The sequence below is a fragment of the Aythya fuligula genome, chromosome 6, assembly GCF_009819795.1.
Source record: "Aythya fuligula isolate bAytFul2 chromosome 6, bAytFul2.pri, whole genome shotgun sequence".
In the NCBI taxonomy this organism is placed as follows: domain Eukaryota; kingdom Metazoa; phylum Chordata; class Aves; order Anseriformes; family Anatidae; genus Aythya; species Aythya fuligula.
Window position 1 is genome coordinate 20,379,351 of NC_045564.1, and position 15,327 is coordinate 20,394,677.

At 34.0% G+C, this 15,327-nt stretch overlaps 1 protein-coding gene across 1 annotated transcript in view; it reads left to right on the plus strand.

Annotated features, from left to right (window-relative positions):
* LOC116490528 (sodium channel protein type 1 subunit alpha-like) overlaps window positions 1-15,327 on the plus strand; it is a 100,141-nt gene that overhangs the window by 50,961 nt on the left and 33,853 nt on the right. The window contains 16 exon segments of the mRNA XM_032189781.1: window positions 168-309; window positions 459-663; window positions 1,104-1,205; window positions 1,208-1,407; window positions 2,177-2,197; window positions 2,199-2,274; window positions 2,277-2,557; window positions 3,735-3,867; window positions 4,612-4,850; window positions 7,366-7,539; window positions 8,173-8,292; window positions 8,294-8,530; window positions 9,356-9,578; window positions 9,581-9,837; window positions 12,972-13,089; window positions 13,694-13,848. Of these exon segments, the coding sequence (XP_032045672.1) occupies window positions 168-309; window positions 459-663; window positions 1,104-1,205; window positions 1,208-1,407; window positions 2,177-2,197; window positions 2,199-2,274; window positions 2,277-2,557; window positions 3,735-3,867; window positions 4,612-4,850; window positions 7,366-7,539; window positions 8,173-8,292; window positions 8,294-8,530; window positions 9,356-9,578; window positions 9,581-9,837; window positions 12,972-13,089; window positions 13,694-13,848 (2,683 nt within the window).

Sequence of the window (15,327 nt, forward strand, 5' to 3'; positions counted from 1 at the left end):
AGTTACAAATTCTATGATATATATAGTCTGATCCACTATACAAGAACAATTCACTTTTTAATCCTAATCTTCTTCTGGACATTCCAAATATACGAAATTAGTATATTTAGGACATTCCAAATATACGAAAATACCTATGTAAGGTAACACCCAGTTTGTCTTTGCAGGCAGTGCCCAGAAGGGTATACATGTGTGAAAGCTGGTAGAAACCCCAATTATGGCTACACAAGTTTTGACACCTTCAGCTGGGCTTTCTTGTCACTGTTTCGCCTGATGACCCAAGACTTCTGGGAAAATCTTTATCAACTGGTGAGAATTTTTTTATGGATAATAGACTAAATATGTTTGCAGCAGTAATGCAAGAAAATCAAGTATCTTATATTAGCTTAATTTTCACAGTATGAAGAACAGAACTGTTGTTATCTTGTTCTTGCTTATAAATGTATTCTTACTTCCAGACTCTACGTGCTGCTGGGAAAACATACATGATATTTTTTGTTCTGGTGATTTTTCTGGGCTCATTCTACCTGATTAATTTGATTCTGGCTGTGGTTGCCATGGCTATGAAGAGCAGAATCAAGCAACATGGAAGAAGCAGAACAGAAAGAGGCAGAATTTCAACAGATGCTGGAACAGCTGAAGAAGCAACAAGAAGCGGCTCAGGTATACCTTATGGTGCAATACAAAAGAATATCAAAGAAAATTTTCTAGAGATATTGAACCCCTGTTTTCTGAATTTGGAGACAGAAACTGCCCTGCTGGGTATTCAACATCAGAGTTAGCTCCGAGATTTTCTCTTCCGAAATATAGGCTTTTTACTGAAAACAGTTGAGGCATAATCAAGAAGAAATATTCAAAACTAGGAATACATTGTTCATTATGTTTTTATTTAGTCTGACATCATCAATTACAGTGTATTAGACTTCTGCATTTTAAAGCTATTCACAAAAGGTGGAGGAAGGCTAGCACCAAAGGCTATGACCATATTTTTAGAATATATATGAAAAGACTTAAGGGAGTTGGACTAAAAATTCCATATAAGTAAAATTTTAAAGACTGTCTTGATTTGCTTAATGACACAAATTAATTCTGCAATGTGGCAGGCAGCAGCAGTGGCAGCAGCAGCAGTACAGCATCTGCCGAGTCCAGGGAGCCCAGTGCTGCAGAAGGAGCTGGTGGGCTCTCAGAAAGTTCCTCAGAGGCATCCAATTGAGCTCAAAGAGTGCAAAAGAGAGAAGAAATAGAAGGAAAAAAAGAAAACAGAAAGAACAATCTGGAGGAGAAGAAAAAGAAGAAGATGAATTTCACAAGTCTGAATCAGAAGACAGCATAAGAAGGAAAGGTTTCCGATTATCTATTGAAGGCAATAGACTGACATATGAAAAGAAATACTCTTCTCCACATCAGGTACTGCATATAGATATTTTTAGTAGCAGCATATCTTTAAAGTGTCACAGGCTGTTACACAACTACTTTAGTTTTCCTGGTATAGTAATATGACCACACTGCTTAAAGAAGGGAAACATTGAGATTTTCATTAAATTTTAGTATCGTTTTCAGTGTCTGACTGAAAGTGCAGTAGCTGCTAGGCCAACCTAAAAAAAAAAAAAAAAAAAAAAAAAAAAAAAAAAAAAAAAGAATGAAATGTAACTTCATCACTTCATCTTCATATCCCTACTCTTGTAAAAGCATTATTCAAAAATCATATTAAAAGTATTCTCTAGTTGATTCTGTGGGTTTTTTTTTTTGAGTGATTATACCTCATCTATACTTATTAAACGTTAACAGTGTTTTTTTATTATGATAGCTTCACCTTTTCCTCGTGCTTTAATGATGTTCGAGTTTGGTTTAATATGTGAAGGTTACTGCATGTAAAGAAGCATGTTCATATTTTTACTTTTTGCTTGATGGGTATTGTGCAACTACTCAGTAACTTTAATGATATTAATAACATTAAGAGGAAGGAGTGATCAAACTGTTTTTGTCTTAACAATCCATGAGCAGAGAGGTATATAAAATATAATGAAAATTATATAATGAAATACATACAGATGTTTCACAGCAGCATTATCTTATGGAAAACATTTTAAATAAAACAAAAAACCTATGTGATACTAATAACAATGCTAAGTTTGAAGGATTTCAGCTGATAATTACAAATTTTGTTTGCCTGCAGTCTTTGCTGAGCATCCGCGGCCTCCCTGTTTTCTCCAAGGCGCAACAGCAGAACAAGTCTTTTCAGTTTCAGAGGTAGAGCAAAGGATATAGGATCAGAAATGACTTTGCTGATGATGAGCACAGCACTTTTGAAGACAACGATAGCAGAAGAGATTCTCTCTTTGTGCCGCGCAGACACGGTGAACGGCGCAACAGTAACATTAGTCAGGCCAGTAGGTCATCCAGGATGCTGGCAGTGTTTCCAGTGAATGGGAAGATGCACAGCACTGTGGATTGCAATGGGGTGGTTTCCCTGGTTGGTGGACCATCTGTTCCTACATCGCCTGTTGGACAGCTTCTGCCAGAGGTGATAATAGATAAACCAGCTACTGATGACAATGTAAGAAAGTTTTAAATAGCTTAGGCATCATGGCTTTTTCTTACTGCACCAGCCAGTGTTATCTACAGAATGGAATCCTTGGCAATGCTTCCTGGTTGGTCAAGCTGTGAATGCTCCTGCATCTTGTAAAATCTTTAATAAGTAAAACAGATAAGATAGGTTTGCAACTCAAGCTTTTTTCTTTTTTTTTTTTTTTTTCTTACTAAAATTCTCATAACTAACAAATGCTATTTGCAGTTTCCACACACTGAAATATTAACTTCTACATTCACAAAAGCACTATACTACATTACTGTGCTATACTTTATTTTTGCTGCTATAAAGGTCTATGGCTATAGTCCACAAAATCAAAGTTACTATACAATTGAAAATTGTACACAAAAATGCTATCATATGTCTACAAAAAATATGACACTGCTACTACCACTTTATCAAAATTAGCATTATCAGTTAATTTTGATAACACGCTTCTGTATCAGCCCACTAAAATATAAGAAAGTAGTCAATTCTTTACTATCATTCATTCTTTTATATTTCCATCCTTTGCTGGTGGAGTGCAGTAGTTTAGACAACAAGTAGCTCATTGGAAAATCACATTTCTACACACACCACAAAAAAAAAAAAAAGTGTCTGTGTGAACATATGAGCAGCACATTTTGCTGTCACTGTGTATATACATGCAGGTAAGAGAAGAGGTCTCTAAAATAAGTGTCTTGCTTAGTTCAAAATTGTCTACTAACATAGAAATATAATAGCATGAGGAAGCATGAGGAAGTCATACTTTTCTTGCTACAGTTTGTCTAATGTGAAAGACTAGTATGTTATAGGAAGCTGAATTCTGTCAGCAAGAGTAAGGAAAAAATACAGTTTGCAAAAATTTTATACAATCTTTTGAATTCAGTCCTTTTCCATTTGTTTAAACAATTTTTCAAAGATCAAAGGAAAGAAATGCAAAAATTAAGTGAATAAACTCTTGCTAACTCTTGAGCAGTAGGTAACTATTGCCTAATATATATTTTTAATTATTTTTAACATACTAAAAAGTAAGAAAAGTCTGACATTATAAAAATTGAAGTGCACGAAGCACGCATACATGCATATTAATGATAGGGTTTTATACAATATGTACTTATTTTATTACTGAAATATGGTCTGACTTATTTTTTTTTATTTGTAGGGCACCACTACAGAAACTGAAATAAGGAAAAGAATATCAAGCTCTTTCCATGTTTCTATGGACTTTCTGGAAGATCCAGCTTTAAGAGAAAGAGCAATGAGCATTGCTAGCATTCTTACAAACACAGTGGAAGGTGTGTGCTACTCATAGCTTAATACCTGTTTTTTTCAATAAACATCTGAAAATATGAGTTGAAACATTAAAAATTATTTAAAATATCTCAATGAATAGATACTGTTCCACAAACCAACAAATATTTATCAAAGCTCTACATACATTGAGTTTATTACACAAATAAGCATTTATAGTTCACTGTTTTGCAATCAAATACCTTGTGGTCATTAGGACTACAGCGTTGTGTCTGATGGTCATAACTAAGAGGATGCTTACTCATATTAATTAAAGAATTGTTGGACACAAAAAGACCACTGAACATTATTCATATATATGTTACCATTGCTAAACTATATGCATATTTTAGCATTTATATTTATTCAATTACTCTTTAAAGAAGTGCTACTACAGGTGATAAAGTTTTCGGTTTTGTTTTTTTTCTTGAACTAGGAATGAAAATTATGTTGAAAAATTTTACTTTACTACCACAGTTTTGAAAGTAAAATATTTACATAATAGAACGGCAAGTTTGATGAACAGTCTGAATCAAGGAACAATAAAATACATAATATATAAATTGCTACTGATGTGAATAGTGATTGAAATATAAAGAATTTGTGCTTATAGGGGGTTAATTGATAACATTACAGATGGTAATTAACTTGACGGATACAAGTAATATAGGCTTGAGATGTAGATTAGAGCAGTCACATACTTACTGCTGTGAACTTTGAATTTTTTTGTGAACTTTGATTTCCCACAGAACTTGAAGAATCAAGGCAGAAATGCCCACCATGTTGGTATAAATTTGCAAATATTTTCTTGATCTGGGACTGCAGTCCGCATTGGTTAAAAGTAAAGCATATCGTCAACTTAGTGGTAATGGATCCATTTGTTGACTTGGCGATTACTATTTGCATTGTTTTAAATACACTTTTTATGGCCATGGAACATTATCCGATGACTGATGAATTCAATAACGTACTTTCAGTTGGAAATCTGGTAAGTCTTTTTATGTTTATAATTTTAAAGAAAGTATGTCTGAAATAACTGAAAGGAGTTTAAGTTTGTTGTGTTATTGCTGTTGTTGTTTTTTACCTCTTTAGAAAGTGAATTTAATGTCCATCTATTGCTCTCCAGATAAAATACAACATTTTTGTAAATTTCACTGTCAACCCTGGGTCATGTAACTTAGGATTCTGTAAAATCAATATTTTCCAGTGTTCCACAAAACCAGATTAAATATTTAAAAAGGGGCCCCAATGCTACATTAAGTAAAGTCTATATTAAATAGAAGTTGATTTATCTAACTACTAAACCAGGAAATGCATTACTTCCATGAAAAGGACACCATGGAAATAAATGTAGTGTTTCATTTTCAATCAATACAATACAAAAGTGTAAATTATGAATGTGTTTTTAATTGCTTTCCTCCTTTTACTCTGTTTCCTGAGTACAGGTCTACAATCATTAGAAGAGCCATTTAAAGGCATTTCTAGAATTTTCCAGGCTAAATGACTTTTTATGTGGATATGCGGATTGGTTTCTTTATATGTTTTATGCAAAACTATGAAAAATATCCCACAGCACTTTTTCCTCTCATAGTCTTTACATTTTTTAGAATCAGATAATTAGTAAGGTATCTTTTTGTCATGTTGTCAACTATATTTTCTCCCTTCTACTTCAAAAAGATAAATTATTAAAGAATTCAGGAGTTAATTTTCTGTAGCTCTGATGCTTTTGAACTGACAGGTTTGATCACAGCAAAGCATCTGCAGCTGTAGTCCTACTTATTCTCTTATTTTAAGAATGGATTTCTTACAATGTGATTTTTAATAATCCTTGTTTTGTAATGAAGAAAAAATAACTCAGATCATGTAAATAACTACAGGATTCAGATAGGAGAATTAACAGACAAATATAGCTGGTTTTCTTGTATTTAAAATAAGGGATATGAGTTCCCTAGTAAAATGAAAAATCTTGTGTTGAAGCAAGTTATAGTCTTTTTCCAAACAAACAAATATATATATATATAAATTTTGGTGAATATCAGACTACAAAGAGAGTTTCCTATCAATACATGCCCTGAAAAATAGTCCCTCCCCAGCTTTCCTGTAGTGCCCTTTTAGGTGTACTTGAAGGCCACTATAAAAACCTTGCCAGTACCTTCTCTTCTTGAGGCTGAACAACCACAGCCCCCTCAGCCTGTCTCCTCAGGAGAGGTGCTACAAACCTCCGGTCATTCTTGTGCTCCTCCTATGGACTTGCTCCAACAGGTTCATGTTCTTCATAGACTGGCGGCCCCAGAGCTGAATGCAGTACTCCAGGTGGGGAGTATTCCTCAAGAACCTCACCATCCTGATGGTTAAGAACCTTATTCATATTTTCATGCAGTATTTATTCATTCCCACCTTTTACATGTTTGTTTTAATCCTCTTTCTTAAAAACTAGTAACTTTTCCCTCTTTAGTGTTTGTATCTGTGATGTGTATCTGTATTTAAAAGCAGTAGTAAAATCTATCTTGAGCATTGATGTTCCTAGGCAGAGCAAGTCAGAATCTGGTCCATCTCATGATTATCCCAGTTAGATTATATTCTATTTAACTGCTCCACTTTCTATTCAGCCTTCCTGAAAATGGATTATCAAAAACAAGAGGAGAGGAGAAAGAAGCATTTCAGACCAGGGTTCAGCCAGCCTTTAAAAGTGGCTTCAGTACTTTCCTTTTCTATAGGATTTTTTTTTTCTAATACTCAGAATCACAACAGCTCTCTCTCAAAGCTGCTCAGAGTTGCTACTTTAGCAACACCTAAATATGATTTCTGCTTCATTCAGAATATTTCATTTCACAATAAGATACAATTACCAGGAATATCATGTTTAAAATGTACTCTTAAATGTTATTTTATTTCTGACATTAAAGTGATTGAACCAACGAGCTTCACTAAACTTACTGGCAACACCTATGTAGAAGTTTCTCAGCTTTTTCAAGTTGTATCTCAGCTGATTCCCAGCTGTTATTAATAACCTTATCTGTATTGAACTGAATGGGATTCTTGCAGGCTGGAGGAGCAGTGGAGCTCTATCAGGAGTCAGATTTGGCCTCATTCATGCTGCTGTATAATGTAATTAGTATACTAAAAATGATGTTATGCCATGTAATTTCTTGGAAAGCATTCTGGTTTATGTCGTGAAAATCAAATTAGGGATATTGTTTGTGCAGTACAAACGATATCCTTGAGAAAGTCCATATCCTGACAGAGTTGAAATTGGATTCTAAATGTTATAAAACAGAAGTTTATGTAATTTCTTCAGTGTCTAATTCAATTAATTGAAAAAAAAAATTACTTGGTTTGTATGGCCTTGTTTAAGGTAAGGTGGTCATAATAAATCACTATAGGGAACCATTTTTAAGTATCAGTTTTGGATGAGGCTAATTGCAGTTAGGTAGCTCAAACATCAGCTAAACCTGTAATATTTTATTTCACAAAAAAAATAACCAACTGCATTCTGAATTCAGGTCTTCACTGGAATCTTCACAGCAGAAATGTTTCTCAAGATAATTGCAATGGATCCTTACTATTATTTCCAGGAAGGCTGGAATATTTTTGATGGTTTTATTGTAACCCTTAGCTTGGTTGAACTTGGTCTTGCAGATGTGGAAGGACTCTCAGTTCTTCGATCATTCAGATTGGTAAATATACATCAATTGCACTGATGTTTCAATGGGGTTTCATTATTTTTTTTCCTTAAAAATGTGCACAGCTTGCCATGGCACTAAGCCTTAAGTCTCTTTCATTATTACAAATCCGTATTAGTCGTAGTATCTTACTGTCCTCAGTGGGAATTTATAGACATCAAGACAAACAGATAGCAATGGGTGTCTAAGCCTAATTCCAATTTATTTATTATATATACATATTTTAAATATCCTGCTATGCAGAAACAAATAGATTCACTAGATAGATGTGTTGTGCTCTGATTAACATCATGGGAAAAGATCTACTCTGCAAATACTTGTAGAAAAATAGCCTAGTCGATTTTAGGAGATAAGCAACAGATTTTAAATTCACTTTGGTTGGTAATTTCTTGAGCCTTGGATAAAAACTATGCTTTGAGGATATCCAGCTCTAACTTTGCAAAATTTGTGACTGACCCTTCTATCATCACACATTTAGAAAAGAGGATAACCTATCAACAGTCATACTCAAGGCATATTTTGCAGTAATATCTTTCCGTAAATTATCTCTTAATATCTTTGTGTCTTTCTTACTCATCCTAACATTGTTTTTTTTTCTTTTTCTTTTTTTTTTTTTTTTCCTTCCAGTTACGAGTTTTCAAATTAGCAAAATCTTGGCCAACACTAAATATGCTAATAAAAATTATTGGTAACTCTGTGGGAGCTCTGGGAAATTTGACGCTGGTGCTGGCTATCATTGTGTTCATTTTTTGCTGTGGTTGGGATGCAGCTGTTTGGGAAAAACTACAAGGAATGTGTCTGTAAAATCGCAAGTGACTGTGTACTTCCACGCTGGCACATGCAAGATTTTTTTCACTCTTTTTTGATTGTATTTCGAGTACTGTGTGGAGAATGGATAGAAACAATGTGGGACTGCATGGAGGTCGCTGGCCAAGCCATGTGCCTTACTGTCTTCATGATGGTCATGGTTATTGGAAACCTAGTGGTACGTAATCAAAACATTAACAAAAAATTATTCAGCAACAGTATGTTCAATTCTGAAGTGAACTAAGTGCTCTGGCTCTGCTTCAACAAAACACTTAAGGAGGTGGTTTCAAGTGATGCTTAAAGTTAATTTTAAGAGCTTTTCTGGATTGAGAACAAAGTATTCTGCACCTTACAACATCAAAAGTCTAAGATGTAATATTAGAGTGAGCACTTAGTCACCTCTTAATCTGTCTTTTGGCTTTTTTGTAAATATTTTCTGCTTCAAATAAATTTAGATTATGGTCTCTTTATAAACCATTTTCTGTATTTTATTATTATTATTATTATTATTATTATTATTATTTATCACATATGATTAGTCACCTAAATCTAATTACTGCTGTGTGATGGAAGTGATGGAATAAGTTAATTAAAAAAAATACATATATATATATATATATATATATATGTATACATATATATATATATATATATATATACATGCTGAATAGCAAATTTGTTATCTCCACTTTTGGGTTGTAAGGGTTTTCCACCAAAATGTTTTTTTTACTATCTGGATTTAAAAACACATTTATAGATATTAGTCAGTTGTAGTAATATTTTTGAATAGTGAACAGAACCCAAACAAAAAAACAAACAAACAAAACACTTAGTTTTCCACAGAGAATATAAATAGTTTTGAAGGTGCTTTTATTTGGTTATGGGGAATTATTGTGACATCAGTCTTCAATGTCACTAATATGAGCCTTTTTATTTCTTTTTAATAAAGTACATGTTCTTTGTTGGGATAAACTCTAGAATGTCCTTTCTTATTTTTCTGCAGGTACTGAACCTATTTTTGGCCTTGCTATTGAGCTCTTTTAGTGCAGACAACCTTGCTGTGACAGATGATGATAATGAAATGAATAATCTCCAAATTGCTGTTGCAAGAATGCAGAAGGGCATGGATTATGTGAAAAGAAAAGCACGTGAATTCATCCAAAAAGCTTTTGTTAAAAAGCAAAAAGCTTTAGATGAAATCAAACCACTTGAAGATTTGAACAACAAAATAGTTGTATTTCCAACCATACAACTGTCGAACTAAGCAAGGACCATGACTATATTAAAGATGCAAATGGAACAACTAGTGGCATAGGCACAGGCAGCAGTGTGGAAAAATACATAATTGACGAAAGTGATTACATGTCGTTCATAAACAACCCAAGCCTGACTGTGACAGTGCCCATTGCTGTGGGTGAATCTGACTTTGAAAATTTAAATACAGAGGAATTTAGTAGTGAATCAGACCTGGAAGAAAGCAAAGAGGTATGTAGATACTTTGTGCATTTCTCTGTGATATTTTGCATGTTTTTATTCTTTTCAGAGAAAAAAAAAAAGTGTATTCATCATTTGTTATTTTGTCGCTTCTTTGTACAAAAGCAGAAGTGTATAAAGAAGTGTTTAATTCTTGATGAATGAGAGGGTTAAAAAATTACAGTAGTTCCAAAAGAAGATAGGATGTCAGGGAATGAGGGACCAAAATAATCCATAAAGACTCCTTATGGCCCGTATTTTGTAATTGCAACAACTGGTGGATCAGGGTATTGCCTTAGCTACATGCTTATTCCACCAGAAACTTTTGTTTGCACCCTGTAACAAGGATCCCATTAGAAGTAACACGCACATTCTCTCTGCCACTCAAAGAAAATGCTCCTCTACGTGTTTGTGTTTTTTTGTTTGTTTGTTTGTTTGTTTTGTGAGCAGGAATAAACCAGAAAACATAAAAATAGCTAGACTACTGTTTCCTTTAGACAATGGAATTTAGATTTTAAAATTGTCAACTCTTTAGACCAATAAAAAGATTGCAATAAAAGATTCAACCATAGACGTTTCAATATACTTCAAATGATCTTGAGGTCTCTTCCAACCTAGAGATTCTGTGATTCTGTGAAATCCCCTTAGTTGTTAAGACTGAAAAATGGTATCAGCAGACTAAAACATCTTATGTTCCTAATGGAATGTCAAAGCATGCTAGAGATATAAAATTTTGTTGAGATCTGTATTTAAAAAACAAACAAACAAACAAACAAACAAAAACATATTACAGATGTAACCATTCTTTTACATAACTTCTTTGTGGCTATTTTAACAAAATAATTTCCATTGATATACTAACATGCAAAACAACTACACCCTCAGCAAATTCAAGTGCTGATATTTTAGTCAAAACAGAAAATTATCTTTCCAGACATTTAAGAAGAATAACTTTCTTACTTAAGGAACTTTAAACTAACTTCCTTAAGGAACCTTAAGCTAACTTTCATTCAGTTAACAATCCTGTTTTTTTGGGGGGATACCAGACACTGTTGTATTGCTTCAACATTGTAGTACTTCAGACACTCAGTTTTAGGCTAGCTGAGTTTTATGCTGCTGTCACTTTGGTGTACCTAACCCCTCTAGTGTTCTCTACAAAAATCTATTGCTAAACTAAGAGCTATCCTTAGATCCTCTCTAAGAAAGCAGACTAGCACAAAACCACCTCTTCCCTTGGGAACCTATTTCAGAGCATTGTTCCAATTTCCCATTGAATATCTGAAGCATTAATATTTCTTTTCCTATTAAATATTTCCTAAAATGTCCTATAGGACATAATAGACTTTGATTCAAGCTTCTGAATTGCTGCCACAATAGATGTTATAAAAATTCCTTTGAGCACACTATCCAGAACTTGCCCCAGCTGAAAGAATTTCTAAATAGAACAAAATTTAAGCAAAGACTCATTGGAGAAAAACGACTACTGGTCATCTACTCTCCCCATAACTGCCTTAATGCTGGCTCGTCCAGTCTTCCAAACCATCAGAGGGCAGATGGTCAAATGAAGGAACACAAGCTGTTTTATGACTGATCAATGGTAAATACACTCAGGTCAGGAAAGCTTTAGGTAAGTGTACTACCTAATCATCCCCTTGCAAGATAGAAAGAGAAGTAGAGGGAATGCTGCCTGTAGGACCAGCCTTATCTTTCATTCCTTTGAGAAAGCACCATGACATTTCTGATTTTTCCCACAGAAAATTATGAAAGAACAACTCTGTTACGTAGTCTTCTATGGGAAGAACATTCAGCATTGCTGTTTTGGATTTGAGCCCAACTCCTTATTTTATATTGACTGTTAGTAAAAAAGAACTGTAAAAGAGATGAACACTAGAACAGCTTTCTTTGGCAGCCTTTGAATTAGCTGAGTTTTAGATGAGAACCCACTTAGAAAAGACTATATGCACTTCCAGGGCCAGTGGGAACAATCAGAGGAGTTCCAACTGGCTTCAGAACATATTGAGCTCTTCAGCACCATTCCTGGAGTTTTAGAGTGCTGGCCAGGATCCCTTTTTCCTGACTGAATTAGCTCTAAAAGCTTGTCTCTTCCTTCCCTCCTTCCTTCCCTCCTTCCTTTTCCCTCCAGCTGTGTAACCTCTTTTTCTTTAGCAAACTAACAACTTAATTATCTTAAAAGTATAAATCACACCATTAATTTCAAAGAGCTTAGTTTTTAAACTGGAGTGAGTTTGTAAGGTAAGGACAGTAAATCTACTGTTACCCTGCTTTGCAGGATTAAGTCAATGTCTTAATTTTTACATCTTGTACTGTTTTTTATCCCCATTTTAGACCTCCTCTTTCCTTGTCCCAGTTTCAATTCAGTCAACTGATCAGGCCTCCTAAATTTTCATCAGCATATTTCATTTCCTCCAAAGATGCCACAAGTCAGCGGGGAAAAAAATTAACGTTAACCCCAATTCATCTGTGAGGAACTTTGTCATTAACTTTCCCCCATCTTAATAGTTCCCTTTTTCCAATTTTGTATTAATTTTATACGTTTTATACAAATGTGCATCACCTCAGCTTGAACTAAGAATTTCAAATGTAGCAGTTTTGCCACATTTTATTGAAATTCACATTGATTTCTTTGCCTAGGAAAAAAAAGACTTTTAATCTGGACTTGCACTAAAATACAACTTTTTCTGTGCTTTTTTCCCTCATTCCTTTGAGCTCCAACCTTATTTAGATAGTTATATTTAAGCTCTTACCTGCTTTTCAGTAGAGACTGCAGATTGCTGTAGATATATTTAAGCTTTACTAAATCTATCCAACAGATCATTGCCACTTATGGTTAGCTGTGGTCATACATGTAAGTCCTTGAAGGCTTAGAGCCATCATTCATACTTTTTAGTTTGAAACTTAATTTTCTTTGAATATTATTTATCAGTGATACAGCTTCTATTTAACATATCCATACAAGGCAAGAGGAAAATTTTTTCAAGTACAAATTTAACATGAGTTGATCAGCAATATACTTACATTGAATACCATAACAAAAGCAGAACTATTTATTTTTTCCGAGGACTACTCATATTTGTGTTAAAAACACTTACTGTGCATTTGTGATCCTTTTTCTTTTTTCTTTACAGAAGCTAAATATGTCCAGTTCATCTGAAGGTAGCACAGTTGACATTGGACTCCCTGCAGAAGAGCAACCAGAAGCTGAACCTGAGGAAGCTATGGAGCCAGAGGCTTGCTTCACTGAAGGTGTTTGGGATGAAAAAATATAATAATAATAAAAATAATAATAATAACAAAAAAACACTAATTCATGAATAATTAATTGTTTTAACTAATTATTAATATTTGTTTTTAATTATTTACTCTTTTGTCATTGTTTAAACAATGATTAGAAGCAGTAATACTTTTAGACCAAAATTTAACATATGGATAGTGAATTTAATATCCCAAGCAATAGAAAGTACAATGTAATAACACTTGCCCATATGCTACTACATAAACTTACCTTAAACTTGAATGAATTAATATATTTTCATCTCTTACATTGCATTCTGTAATGTGGCTTCATGTTGAATGGACTTTTATCTTTATGTGCATAGTGTATTGAGCACTTAGTTCTTGATAAATGATAAATACTTTTTTCTTATCTGTTCATTGATTTGTAAATTTCAGTCATCTCAGTAATAAATCTACTTGTTTTGGAGAGGAAAGAGATCATCTAGGTGAAACTCTATTGAGTTTTTACTAAATAACACATCTTCTAGAAATATAGTGCTGTGCCACTGTGCAGTCAAAATTAATGAAATTCAACAAAATTTCTCATTTTCTCAATACATACATTGTTTTAAAGGTTGTGTACGGCGTTTCAAGTGCTGTCAAGTAAGTGTAGAAGAAGGGAGAGGAAAGCAGTGGTGGAACCTTAGAAAGACCTGCTTCAGGATTGTTGAGCACAACTGGTTTGAGACTTTCATTGTCTTTATGATTCTCCTCAGTAGTGGAGCTTTGGTGAGTAAAACATGAAGAGAGTGTCATAACTGTGTCAGAAAACATTGTTTTATTTAGTTGTCTCTTCCAGAAAAATTCCATGACTTCAAAGGATCACCAAATTTTAGTCAGGACTTGAAAAAAAAATGCTGAAAATGGCTCTTCTCAATAATGTCCAAAAAAGAACAGACAAAATCGATTAGAGAGGGCTTAACTCCATTGCTGAAAGTGATATGTCTGAACGTGGGAGAGGGAGAACATGTGAAGAAAACACATTTAACTTCATTATTTGGGTTTGTCTCTAGTTTTACTGGTGTTTACTGATATATCTCAGGAAAAGAACTGCCCTCTCTTTGAATAAGAATGTATTGTTTATGCTTCTAGTTCAGCCTCTTACAGATTTATGTCTGGGATATCTTTAAAAAGATAAATTTTCCAATCACCATGCTGTAAGTTTAACAAGCATATGGGGACAAAATAAAGAGAAGCCAACCATCATGTAAGTCTATAACAAAAAAGAAAAAAGAAACAAAACCATTACAAAAAACAACATCAACAAAACAAAATAATATATCATTTTACAAATATAAATAATGATGAATAATATAGAAAATTGAAATTAGCTGTTAAATAAAGCTGAACCTGGATTAGTTGAGCCTGAACTGAAGTTTCTTAGGCAAACTGTTTGCCCCGAGATTTCCTAGAGCATATCTGGCATCTGTGCAGGTAAATGTAATTACCATTCAGTAAATTACCTAAGTTTCTGCATCATTAAACAAAATTACTTTGCAAAAGTCTATTAGAAACTCTTTAGGCCACTCCCAAATCTTTAAAATACACTTAATGGCTAGCAGTTTACCATTATGCCTATCATGAGTCTTGGTTAAATCTGTAAGTATTCTGGTTGTCTTTGGTCTAATATCAAAATAACAATCAAATAAGCAACTTTTACACAACACAATGTGACAAGTTTCCTGTGTCACAGGAAAAAAAAACTCATAGACTCATATCTACAGTATTGATGATACTGATTGGGGAAAACCCTTAGCAACATGAATTTAAATGAAAGAAAAGTAGTGGCAGGAGACTGCTTAAAAGTCAAATTTCCATCATTGTGTTTAGAGGAAGTTTGGGATGAAATGCAACTTAGCACCTCATGCTCCTGAAACTCAGGTGTATGTCATCCACAGAACATTTACCTTGGGAGAATGCCACACAGATCAGGGCATTAGCTTAATACCCTAGAGATGTGAGACAGCTCTTCGTGACAGCGAAAAGTTCCCCTCAGACCTGCCAACACTGTATTCTAATGTTTATCCCAAGGTCACACTTGAGACAAGTCTCACTGTCATTACAGATGGAAAATCAGGCAGGCATAAGCTCCAGGATGCTTGCAAAGCCCAGCTGCAGGCACATGCAGGCAGGGAGAAGCTTAGCCTTTAGCATAGTCTGATTCATGAAATGGAATTGGTACATGCCAACTCTTCCCAATATTGTGAG